This window comes from Herpailurus yagouaroundi, unplaced genomic scaffold (assembly GCF_014898765.1).
Source record: "Herpailurus yagouaroundi ecotype Mexico unplaced genomic scaffold, PumYag 100, whole genome shotgun sequence".
NCBI classification, from domain to species: domain Eukaryota; kingdom Metazoa; phylum Chordata; class Mammalia; order Carnivora; family Felidae; genus Herpailurus; species Herpailurus yagouaroundi.
Genome location: NW_024412391.1, coordinates 35,593,883 through 35,607,444, shown reverse-complemented (window position 1 = coordinate 35,607,444; position 13,562 = coordinate 35,593,883). Strand labels below are relative to the sequence as shown.

The window sequence follows — 13,562 nt, the reverse complement described above, 5'->3', positions numbered from 1 at the left end:
AGAATAATTTTAGACAGAATGTGAAGAGTGAAGAAACAGAGTCATTGCTCCAGATTCTGGTTCCAGCTATTACTTAAGTCAGAGCATTCTCCTTCTGTCACTTAACCTGCAGTCTGCTTATGGAAAGCTGAGATTCTATCACTTGCAAAAAAATCATCTATCTTGCAACTAAAGCAGTGCCCATTATTTTATTTAAACCTCCCAACAACTAACTGTGTGCAGCAGGTATTGCTTTATTTTAGAGATAAGGAATCTGAAGCTCAGAACAGAGGAAGAAACATGCCCAAGGCGTGCAATTAGTAGCAGAGCTGTGATTCAAAGATGGGTCATCCAGATGCCAAAATGCAACCATTCTACTTTTCTGCTTCTTTCTGTACTATTCTTTGGGCTTCCTGAGCACTGATTTGAGCCCAGTGACCCCAGACAATATGCAGTAAGTCTATGTCTTCTCTTCATTAATAAACATAGATGCTATTGATCTTGATTAACTACTGGGGGTGTTATGGGGCTTCAACTAAACAACCCTGATAAAGTGCTTTAAGCATATAAATGATCAGATATTGGTTTTTATACCACACTATTAAACATTCACCTCTTGCAATGTTAATAATTGGGAAGCAGAAAAATAGTGCTTTTTAAAAAGCAATCTTAAAAAAACTGCATAAATACTTGGTATCACTAATTTAATTGAATATTAGTATGTTTGCTTTGGACATCAAAATATAACCAGTATTTCAGAAGTGGATTTCGTCAAAGACTGTAAGTTAAATAAAAAAACAAAGCGTTTGTAGAAAATTGAATCTTTCTACTCTTGTATATGTCTTTTTTCTCAATCAGTTAGATCTTTAAGTGGAACTTCTTTGATCTCTGCACTTGCTTATCGATTTAGTACAACCATGATCTTCCAGATCAATTATTAACACAAATATGAGAAGAACCATGAACTTAGAGAAAAGCAGACACACTGAAACCAAAGGAAGATGGATTTGTATGTGAAACTAATTTTCCCCAGAAGAAAAACAGATATTTCCCTCAACATCAGGGTGCACTCAGATTTGTTTTCCATATTAGCAACTTATTTACTATGGCAATGGGCAAAAGGCAATCCATTAAAAAGCAATTTTCCTCTTACCAAAGGGTGTTTCATCATTTGATGTCTAGCACTCAATCAGAATGTAGGAATCCTTTAATATTTTATGAGCTGAAAACATCTCATTTGGGCATGTAGACTTCAGAAATGTGGAATCCTCCATAAGCCTTGCAAAATGTCCAGAAAGACCTTTGCAGGGCAAGCAATAAATAGGCTAACCTAAAACCTCAAACTATCAGAACACTGGCAAAATTCTACTTTAGAATAGACAATGGGCATTTAAAATAAATATGCAATCATTTATAACTAAGAATAGAAGATATCAGTCCCAAAAATTTCTCAAGCGCAAGCTTCTGGAGGACAGGGATCATAAGTGGCTCACCTTTGAATCTGCAGTGTTCAATCACAGCCCTTGGCACATTGTAAGTAATCAATAGATTTTGATTAAACAGATGAATAAATGCATCTGTCATCTTGGATGAAGGGAGCTTGCCATTGGTATACCAGGCCCTAGGTAACCTAGTCCAACTTCACTGCAGAGATGGGCCAGACCAGGTACTAAATGAGTCATTGCAGAAGGCTGGAACCTTCTCTGCAGCAGAAGGTGAGATATGGAATAATGTACAGTGCAACAGCAGCACCTGGAACACCCCCAGGTATTTACCTCAAGGTAAATCCTCAAGGTATTTACCTTCATCCCCACTCTTTATCTCAGTCCCTAGGAATGGAGTTCTGTCCTAGTTCCTGGCTTGATGTCAGGTCCTCAGAAGTCTTGCAGAGCTGCTCTGCACCAGCCAGAGGTCAGTCCCTAGTCTGTGTCTCTACCCCTGGCTCCACCCCCACCGCAAAGCACAGAGCTGACACTCACCTGAGCAGAACCGTCTGCTCAGACTCCTGCCACCATGGTCCCCCGCTGCTGCCCACCAAATAGAGTCACACTGACATGGATGAAAGTCCAAATCAGATCCATATTTGCCCACACACAGTCTAGAACTTGGCCATCTTTTCCAAGTTGGTCTCCCTAGGCTGAATACGCTCTATTCCCCGTGTACCTCTCTGTGCCCAGGCCAAAATGAACACAACTACTCAAATCATCACCCCAAATACTACCAATCTACTTCTGGGGAAAATGTGGAGGTGTAAGAGCATGGTGAAGTTTGTGAGGACATTACCCAAGGCCATGAGGATCCTAAGGGGCAGAGACAGAACCCATCTCCCCTTCACTCCCAGCATCCTCCCTCCCTCTGCTCCTCTGTATCTCTGTTCTGTGTCAACTTTTAGCACGATAGATATGGGTCAGTTGTCAAAGGAGAAGAGCAGAGGCTGGATATAGTAGTGAAGCACAGAAGAATACGCTCTATACACTTTCTACTGCCATGAAGGTGAGAACTGGCCAAAGCAGGCCATAGGGAAAGGGGCAATGTGGGGTGATAACCTAGACAAAGCAAGCACCAAGACAGAGCATGACTGTTGTCCAGTTTCTGAAAATCTTAGCGGGTCTTGCAATGCTTCTTAGCAAGTGACTTCCTGCAGCGCCCCCCATAAAATTGAGATAAACATGAAACAGTCACCGCTGTCAGGATGAGGAATTCAGTAGGATCTGCTTGACTCAGGACTTTAATCCTTCAACTGAATAAACAGTAAGCTAGGCAGCAGACATAAATCTCAACAAGTTAGTCTGATGGAGAGTAGGAAGGATAACTTGGGTCAAGGATCCAGGTAAATAGGGGTGCCTGGGTGGCTCAGTTGGTTAAGCATCCGACTCTTGGTTTCGGCTCAGGTCGTGATCTCGCAGTTCTTGAGCGCTAGTCCTACATCAGGCTCTGTGCTGACAGCACAAACCTGCTTGGGACTGTCTCTCCCTCTCTCTCTGCCCCTCCCCCCTCTGAAAATAAATAAATAAACTTTAAAACAAAAAAAGGATCCAGGTAAACTGAAATGTTAACCTTGGTGAACAGTGAACCTGAGCAGAGTGACACAGAAATCTCTCGGTGAGGCTACTACTCTTCTAACGTACAGATGACCTAGTTTGGGCTCATAAGTAAAGAACTTTCATGGAAGTTTCATGTCAATTTCAGCCTCTTTCCCCCATCCACCCACACTGGAGGATGATAATATTTGCTGTGCTTGGTCGAACAGACTTAAATTCCTCGTTTTTCCTCCTTAAGCTCTCAATTTTCTAGTTTACCTGAATAGTACCTATAGTCGGTTTTTACAATGTAAATAAAGCATAACCTCCTTTGCAATTTAATCATTGGATTCCTTTCCATTAATCATCTCAGACCATTATTTTAAACTCTCAAGCAGGTAACTGAATATTTATGCTTTCACAACAAATACCAAACATCCAACATTCCTCTGGTATAAACAGTCTTCTCTGGCGCCCATGTTATTAAGCCTACAAGGGAAGATTTATATGTGTGTCAGCTCTAGAGATATTGGAGGGAATGGAACTCAGCCACTTTAAGGAGGCTAAATGTTGACAATGACTGCAAGCCAGGTTAAATCAGACTCATCTTAACAGGTTAAACCCAAATTACACCAGTGAGCAAAAGGCAGGAGAATTATCATACCTGCTTTTTCTGGGTGTCCTCTCCTAAATTTTGTAATATAAATAAGAAAAAAAGCAATGAGCATATCTCTGACCACATTTGTCATGATCAGCTACCCATTTTCTTCTATAATTCCTTCTCTCTTAGAGAAAGTATTCTAAACAAGTGAGATATTGGGAGAAGAGGATTTTATTAAAGTGTTCAATTTTTCTTTACAGAGAAAAATTGTTTCAAAAGAAAGAAAAGAAAATAATCTACTGGTAGGTTAAAAACCAGAATTTTAAAAAAGAAATCCATAGATCTTTTTCCTTAACAGATTACTAAATGCAGGACTATTTTAATATATACTCATTCAATAACATTTGAAATTCAGCCATCATACCTGCAAATTTTTCCACTTGTAGATAACAATAATGTGTATTTCCAAGACAGACATGCAGAAATACATGCACTGGAAGCCTGAGCCAAAGAATGCTGGGTCCACAGGGATGCCCATGCACCGCTAGCAGCACCTTGGGAATTCTTTGCATAGGTCCAGGCACAACCCTGGAAGTGGGGTCCCTGCCAAGCATCATGCCCATGTGGGAAACAAGTGTTACTTACGCAGCTCGCCCACTTTCAAGATCTCACACAGCATCTTGGTCAGCTCTATGCTGCTGCGGCCAAAGGGACATTCATGCTTATCCTCCCGGCTACTGTTCTCAAGCACAATCTGCAAGTGGAAAGGGAACAGGTAAGTAAGAGAAGCCAGTTTGCAGAAAATGTTGAAATGTTGGTTCTAAGATGGGGCGCCTGGGTGGCTCAGTTGGGTAAGCACCCAACTTCAGTTCAGGTTCGCGAGTTTGAGCCCCGCGTTGGGCTCTATGCTGAGGCTCAGAGCCTGGAGCCTGCTTCAGATTCTGTGTCTCCCTCTGTCTCTGCCCTTCCCCTGTTTGCACTCTTGGTCTATCTCTCTCTCAAAAATAAAAAATAAACATTAAAAAAAAAAACTGAAAAATAATGTTGGCTCTGTGGTAACAGAAACAGATCTACCCCAGATTGCCAAACAAAGGGTTGGGGCCAAAACACAATTGTATGCTAAGCATATACTCAGTATATAGCGCCTAAAACTCACATGGTTTACAAATCTCCTAAAACTTTCCACCCTGTCAGAGCAGATTTTGCATGCTGGTTTCCACTTACACAGAAGTGCCTATGGATGGAGAGGTTTTCAAAACAGGACAAGAAAGACCTTTTACTGAAGTGATAAGACCATGCTCTCTCCCCTCAGTCTTTCCTTTCCTGGTGAATAGCAGCTCTTCTGGGCCTTCAACTCCTACATTTTATTATTTTTTTTTTAATGTTTAAGTTTATTTATTTATTTTGAGAGAGAGAGAGAGAGAGAGAGAGAAACCAGTGGAAGGGGGGCAGACAGAGGGGAACAAAGGATCCAAAGTGGGCTCTGTGTTGATAGCAGAGAGCCTGACACAGGACTCGAACCCATGAGACAGGAGGTCATGACCTGAGCCAAAGTCTAACACTTAACCAACCGAGCCACCCAGGCACCCTTTAATTCCCCATATCTGCCCACAGAGGTTCTCATGTTCTTACAGGATCTCACCCCCCCATATTAGTTGACTGAAGCATGCCTAAGGGACATGTGACACAAAAGGAACCAACCAGAGCTTGTCCCTGAGACTTATCATACAAAAGGGGAAAAAAACTGGCCCAACTGTGCTGACAGTCCACAAGGTATGTGAGCACAGGAGCTACCTGAATGCGAACCTGTAATAAAAAAAATTTGGCGGCGGGGTGGCACCTGGGCAGCTCAGTCGGTTAGGCATCCGACTTCGGCTCAGGTCATGATCTTGCAATTCGTGGGTTCAAGCCCTGCATCAGACTCTGTGCTGACAGCTCAGAGCCTGGAGCCTGCTTCGGAGTCTGTGTCTCCCTCTCTCTCTGCCCCTCCCCGACTCTGTCTCTCAAAAAATAAATAAATGTTACAAATTTTTTTTTTAAAGAAAAGCAAACACAAATGCAAAGGAAAGCAGAGAGGAAAAGCCATAGGAGAGCCCTGGGAACCTTTGCTCCTGCAGAAAAGCTGATTCCCTGTCCTTACAGTTTATTTGCTCAAAACTTCCTCTGAAAACTCTTTGGTTGGTCTAATAATTCTCCTCTATCCTTAAGATACTTTGAAATGTTCCTACCATAATTAAGGGAGTGTGTATACAGGGATTGGACAAAAGTAAAAACAAAGCAAGAAAACTCTATTTCAAAGTCACTAAACTTCAAATTCATGTGTCAACAAAAGGAATAACCACTTTATCCATCTCTGGAGCATCTCAGATATAGTTGCCTGGTACCTCCTCAAGAGCTACACGACATCCTGAGCAGGTGGGTGTCTCCCAGTCTACATCAACGCTGTGCACCGACCTATGCTGTTTTACCCCTTAGGCTACAAAATCTTCAGTGGCAGAAATAGTGTTTTATTCATTCAATCAATAATGGTAATTATCGACTAGGAAGAAGCCCCGCAAAGTAGAGAACAAGATAGACCAGGGCTCCGACCTCATTGAACATTCATTCTAATTGAGGAAGACAGATAAAAACAATAGGTAATTAGTTTATCACAAGTGTTATGGGGAAAAAAAAATAACTGGTTGAGGTGTTAAAGAGCAATGGGGAAGGCCTGCAGAGGAGAGTTTAGATAACTGAGTGACTGCTGGGAATTGGGGATGAGAAAGAGCTTGCCAAGTCGAGGTCTGGGAGGAAGAATATCCCAGGTGTAGGTATCAAGGACGGTGCCCCTGAGTAGATGAGTAGGATGTGTTTGGGCCAGGCCAGCAGACTGCCTGGCCTATAATGTGGAGGGGTCTGGGCTTGCCCAAAGAAGCATTTGGGGTTCCAGGAGCTGGAAAGGGGGAAAACAAACCTGGGGAGCATAGAGGTGAGCCAAGACCTCTGCCCCAGGGCTGCATGGGGTGTCACTCCAAGATCATGAGATGCTAATCACAAGGTTTAGGCAGACAAGTGACATGGCCTGATTTGATTGGAAAAGATCTGAGTGCAGAGAAAGGATAAGAGGGAGTAAGAAAGAAAGGGGGGGCCTGGGCAGCATCCCTGGCAGAGATTAGGGCAGCTCAGACTGAGTGTGCATGGGGCACCTGGCATGTGATCATAGAAAGGTAAGGAGAGGCAGACAAGGAATGAAGAGGACAAGGAGGGGAAGGCTTTTAGGAAAGTGAGATAAAAGAAAGAATATTTGAAAGGATGGAAGAAGAAAGGAGAGAAGAAAAGGGGGAAGAAAGAAAAGTAAGTGAAAGTGCTATCTTATTGATATGGACAGGGTTCCAAACAGCAAAGTGATGTGAGGGAGTTCAATATCAGGTGCATTGCTTAGAACCAAAGGAGTAGGATTTTAACAAGAATGTGCTCCGATTATTTTCTGCACAGACACCAAAACACACATATATACGCATCTTATTATATGCACTGACAGTACCCCACTAACAAATCAACTGTTTGGGGAGATTCCTGCCAGGACTGCCTTAAAACCCAACCATAGTCACAACATAGTCTGTGTCTTCAATCTCCTCCTGCATTTGTTGTGCCACAAGCAGTTCTCACAGCCTTCGCCATTATCGCTTTACCCCCCTCACAATTGTCCAAGAAGTTGATGAACCGTACTGTTTACTGAGGCTTTTCAACCATTTGGAACATATGCTCACATAAATAATTATGTACTGAATATCATCATGAGCATAACCTTTATTGTCCTTGAGATTTATGACAAAAATTCTTCCTTGCAGTGTCTTTAGGGAAACACATGTTATGAGTTGATTGTTTTTTCTCTGAGAAAGCTGAACGTAAACTCCAACTAAATCCCTTCTGCAGTCAAGCAAGGAAGGACCGGTGCTCGAGTCTTTGAAAGCCTCATTCCCTCTTCACAATCTCTTCTCCACAATCTGCTGAGCACAAAGACTCATTAGTTTAATCCTGAATCACCCTTCTCCTTTTAGAGGAATTCATTCTAGTTCTAACCAAGAATTCCAATTCAGGGAAGCAGGAGGGGAGAACAACTAAATTCCCATCAATCAGTAAATCTTTCTCTTTTAAAAATGTTGTATCTGGGACGGCTATACATATATTAAGGAGCAAATCCAAACCTCCTGATGATGGGGGAATTAATGGAAACAACAGAGCAAGAAGAAGACAGAACATAAAGAAAAGACAGAAGACAGGTAGTTTTCAGCCAGTCCCAGCTCCCACTGAGGAGATCCCCCTGCATTTCACATTAACATTCTATTAACATTTCATGAGCACATCAATATTTAATGAGGATGTGATCTGCATACACCGGAGATAGAATTACTGCAGCCAATAAATGTTCCGGAAACATTTCCAAGGCACTGTTTATTAGCAGGCACTAAATTAAGGAGTAATTTAAGTAATCAATATGTAAATCAGCTTTGAGAAGCCCTTCTCTTTATTCTTTAATGTACCATCCATCTTATCATATTTACCCACCTAAAGAAAAATAAACCTACTTCTGGAGTGGTTTCTTTAGACAAGGCAGACAGTAATTTTTAAAGTTACCTGTGTGCTTTTTAGGGTCAATATTCTGACGGAAATATTCAGAGAAGTCTATGATCATGAATGTTACTAATAATATATTACTATAGTGAAAGATAATTCTTAAACTAGACAGTAACTTAAAAAAAAAAAACATTTGGGGCGCCTGGGTGGCTCAGTTGGTTAAGCATCCAACTTTGGCTCAGGTCATGATTTTGCAGTTTAGGAGTTTGAGCCCTGCATCGGGCTCTGTGTTGACAGCTCAGAGCCTGGAGCCTGCTTCAGTCTGCCCCTCCCCTGCTTGTGCCCTCTCTTTCTCTCTCTCTCTCAAAAATAAATAAACATTAAAAAAATTAAAAAATAAAATAAATTAAAATAAAAACATTTACTTTGCTGTTCTACCTATGTTCAGCATTCTGGTATTAACCATGCTCACCTAAGACATCATTTTGAAAAGTTCCATTTGGAAATATCAGGGTCTATTTTCCATGTTTATGTTTTCTTCACTCTAGTTTTAAGAGCAAACATACTGGAACAGAAGCCATGATAGATGGAGCACAAAAACCTGTTATTATCACTCATCGTAGAATACATCATACCCCAAAAGAAGTTTTAACTGTCTGCATGTCTCGTAAAATAAAACAGTGGATACTTGTGCCATATTAAGTATAAAATGTTTTTTAAATACTTTCAGGTTTTCAGGGTATATATACATAACTTCTATCAACTGATCCCCCAACAAGTCTGTAAGACTGATAAGGCAGGTATTACAATTAGACTCTTAAAAAAGTACTGGCAACAAGGCGAAGAGTTGGCTTGCTTAAAGCATGGAGCTGGCCCAAGTCAGTCATAGAACTCCATTTTTAAGTCTTCGATTTCCAAATCTCTTCCTGTGAAAATGGTCGTCACATACATATTACCATAAACCTCAATGGATTTCATGACTAAAGTGGTGAAGTAACTTTGATCAATTTCTTGTATCTCACTGAAGTGGGTCTATAAATCCCAGCTCCTTCTAGACAAAAGTATAAGGTTCTCTCTTATCTCATTTATCCCGTGAAGATCAGTAACAATTGCTCAAAGTGAGTGACTGAGGCTGCATGGAATAGCCTCCAGGCTTTCCCTCCCTAAATTCTGAATAGTCCTCTGAGTGTTCTACATTTCTTCTTCTCCAGTGGTTCAGATCATGAACCTTTTTGGCTTGGGCATTTAGGCTCTGAATATAAGGCCAGCCACACTCTAACACCCACTCCTTCTTGCTCCTGGGGCCACCCTGGCCCTCTTAGCCTCGATATCAATCACATTGCTGACTTATTCATCTGCTTGTCCTGGACACATTTTCCTCTACTTTCTGCTGAGCTCTCTACTTCTAGGGCAAGGCCAATCCATTCAGTCTTCCCACTCCAGCCCTGCAGTGAGAGCCTTGACGGCTTCTTCCACCACCTCTCATATGAAGTCTTCTTTCATATGCTGCTTTGGCTCTGGGAGTCAGACACGGCACAGTGGCCTCTTCACAGGCCGCCAAGGACAGGGTGTGAACTTGTAATGTGTTCTCTCCAAAGAGGAGGGATTGTCTGTCTTGTCCCAATTCTGACACAAAGCTACGGGAAGCATTGGCAAAACTAGTTTAACTTGCACAAGGCATTCCACCTCTTTCTGAAACATACAGAAGTTATAAAAAACTCACTTCCCAGGACTTCTGTGCAAATTAAATCACAAGACAAAGGCAAAGTGCCTAAAACAGACTTGACCCAGTTGTTGTTTATTATCTCTTCACTGTCCCCCCTCTTCCTATTCCTGTGTGACCCCTTTCACACAATGCCTTTACCAGCAACTAAACCAAAATCATGACTTCAGTGAGGCTGGCTCTGTGGGGGACATCTGAAAGTAAGCCAGAGGCGCTCACATCCTTTTAGCACGAGAACCTTATACAAAAGCGTCCTCACCTGCTTACACCCAAGATGCCAGCAGGAAGCCCCATGTGCTCCTATTTCAACAGGAGTCTCCCACAGGGATACAGGGTGATACAAGGGCAGGAATGAGCAAGGACCCTGAAGAATAAGTCATGGCCTGACACTTTGGGCAATGCAGTCCCAATATTAAACTGTCACGGCCACCACAGGACACTTGTCTCCAGAGTCTTGTCAACCTTGTAGGCTCTGTTAAAACTTATCTCCTGACCCACCACAAGAAATTCCAATCTTCTCTCATATTAAACCAATGAATAAAACAAAAAACCTTATTTGTATCCATGAGGTTCCCTCTGCAGCACAGAAATAATTCACATTAGTAACAGGATCATGAATGAAGAGTCAGCGCTTAGATCACATCACCAAGATCCAGACCTCTTCTGAGGTTAAAGTATAAGCCCAGCTTGGGGCACCTGGGTGGCTCAGTCCATTGAGCATCTAACTTTGGCTCAGGTTATGATCTCACAGATCATGAGTTCGAGCCCCGTGTCAGGCTCTGTGCTGATGGCTGAGCCTGGAGACTGCTTCCAGTTCTGTGTCTCCCTCTCTCTCTCTGCCCCTTCCCTGCTTGTACTCTATCTCTCTCAAAATTAAACATTCGAAAAAAGTTTTTTGAAAATGAAAATAAAATAAAATAAAATAAAATAAAATAAAATAAAAGTGTAAGCCCAGTTTGAGGTTCTCTCGTGGCGACTTGGCGGCCACAAGGGAACACTTTTCCTGTGTTCCCCCTTGGTGCTAATGGTACCAGGTGCTAATGGCGATTGGTCCCAGAAACCCAGAGAGAAGCACTTGAAAGTACATTGAGCTGCCTCAAGGGGGCTACCCAAGAACTTAATTGTGATCATGAATTTTGAGCAAGTCCATAAAACCCAACAAATATGCCAAACCCTAATAAGATGATTTCAAATGGGCAGAGAGTAAGGAACATTACCGAAAGTATGCCAAAGAGGAAAACAAACCTGAGCAAATCTGAATCCCAGCTGCTCGTCTACCTGATCCACTGCCCCCATTTTACAGATAAGGGAAGTGAGGCCACAGAGAGAATGGACCTTAAAGAGATAGCTTTAAAGGTGCAAGACAAGAGAACAGAGAAAGATAAACAGGAGCTAATATTTATCGAGAGCATTTATTTCCTAGGCCTTGTTCTAAGCACTTACATTGACTGTCTCATTTAAGATACATATACTACCACATGACAGAAATACTGAACTATCCCACTTTAAAGATGGAGAAACTGAAGCAAGAAGATGGTGTGTAATTTTCCCGAGGTCACACAGCACAGAAACAAACAGACGTTGCTCAGGAACTTAGGTGGCCTGACACCAGAACACACGTTCCTAATTACTGATTCCTCTCGAAACACATTACCCCTGTTCCTACTTAAAAAGGAGAGGGTGAAATAGTAACAGAGTTTTGATCAAGAAAGTCCTTACCATGGTAACAGATGAGCAGATAGCATTACGACTCCAGACAGAAATAATTTTCCTGGTTCTACTTCTAACAGACCTGGTGACTTTATGCACATTCCTTAACCTTGGAAGAATACCTCTCCACAAAGGTTGTAAAGATTAATGGAAAAAAGTGATGGTAAAGATACCTTAGTGCCTGAGAACTCCCACACACTCAATGATAGAGACAACTGATCTACCATTGCTATACATAATTACATGAGCTCTGGTTCCAGGGTGTTACTACTTGCTTCACTGAAATATTCTTATCATTCTAGGGCAAAACTGTTGAAACACACACACACACACACACACACACACACACACACCAGAAAACAAAACAAAACTGCTATAGAGATTATTAATCTATGTTTTTTGTCAAAGTAAGGACTCAGATAGAACAAATATTATTTCTTGACTTGGATGGGTTCCCTAAGGTTCTTTCAGCATCTCAAACCTGAGGAGGCATCTGAATCATCCCCACAGGCTTGGTAGATAGAGACCAAAAGGCCAGTCCCTCAGAGTTTGATTCAGCAGGTCTGGAGTGGAACCTAAGAAAATACATGAGCAAGTAAACCAAACCTTAGATTCCTCTGAGACACTAGAGGGATTGACGGAGAATGTGTTACAAAGCATTTCAGAGAACATTTCAAAATTATTTTTAGCAGCATACTCTTAAAAAAAGAAAAAACCTCCATCCACACATCTTTGAATTGCACATATAGAAGCTAGGTGGAAGAAGAAATAAATCTGATAATAAAGCTGTCCGTGGTACGTCCACGTCCAGGGCTAAAGAGCAGACCTCCAGGCCATTGGATAAGACTGATGACACCACGCAGCTGCATTGGAATGACTGAAATAAGAGTGTGACCAGGGCATAGAACACCCATAGCAGAATTTGCAAACACTTAAAGAGCAGTTGCCAAGGGCAAAGGAACAATGCGTCCCAGGAAAAGGAGAAAAGGAATGTATAAGAGGTCAGATTAGTGGGCAAAAAAAGTAGAAAGTGCACACAGGGAACCGAGATAAATAACAATCTGGACAAATGAGAAGAATGGTATAAAACCCAGCTAATGAGGTGAAATCCTTCCAGAATAAAATTAGGCAACTGCACATACAGAGGCATAATAAAAGCCATAAATATAAAATGGCAAGGAATTGACTGGGTAATGGTGTAGTAATTAAAGCCTGGAGGTTCATAATAGACCTCGAATTGAACATTAATCAACCAAAAAGAAGCACTGCCTGCACTTTGATATATGTGTGAAACACACCAAGCAATCACAGCTATGATCTGCTGAAAAGTCCTCCCTCCCAGTGTGGGGTTGGGCAGCACAAAGACGGAAAGACGAAGTAACAGCAGGGATGACGTGGGTGTATGCCTGCATGGTGACCCCGATGTCACTGAGGGAAGCCGAGACATCAGCTCTGTTGACTCTTCCAAGGGCCAGAGGATAGCAGGAGTGATTTCCCCGCTGATGCCCGCATCCCAGAAACTGAGCTAGAAGACCTCCTCTCTTAGACCAGGACATGCGCTCCGGGGCCCAAGGATGGGTATCGTGATGCGCTCGAAGAGGTAACATCTTGTTTACTTAAGGCAGCGGTTCTGTAACTTGAGCTTGTGTTAGAATCATCTGGAAGCTTATTAAAAACACAGATTGCTGGGCCCCAGCTTCCGAGTTATGATTCAGTTGTCCTGGGGTGGACACAAGAATCTACATTTCTAACAATTTGCCAGATAGCATGGATGCTGCCAGTTTGGGACCACACTTTATGAACCACTGATTTAAAGTTATGCCACGTCTATATTCTCATTTTCCGTCATTAGCGAACCTCCTGTTTTTAAAGACATGAAAAGCAAGGAGAGTAGATGAAGGAGAAATAAATCTGATTGTTTTCATTTTTATTTTATTTTATTTTATTTTATTTTATTTTATTTTATTTTATT

At 41.9% G+C, this 13,562-nt stretch overlaps 1 protein-coding gene across 7 annotated transcripts in view; it reads right to left on the bottom strand.

Annotated features, from left to right (window-relative positions):
- Positions 1 to 13,562, bottom strand: part of ELMO1 (engulfment and cell motility 1) — a 641,219-nt gene that overhangs the window by 240,335 nt on the left and 387,322 nt on the right. For all 7 annotated transcript variants that reach the window (XM_040472227.1, XM_040472225.1, XM_040472231.1 and 4 more), the window contains one exon: positions 4,246 to 4,354. In XM_040472227.1, the coding sequence (XP_040328161.1) occupies positions 4,246 to 4,354 (109 nt within the window). The remainder of the gene's footprint in view (positions 1 to 4,245; positions 4,355 to 13,562) is intronic.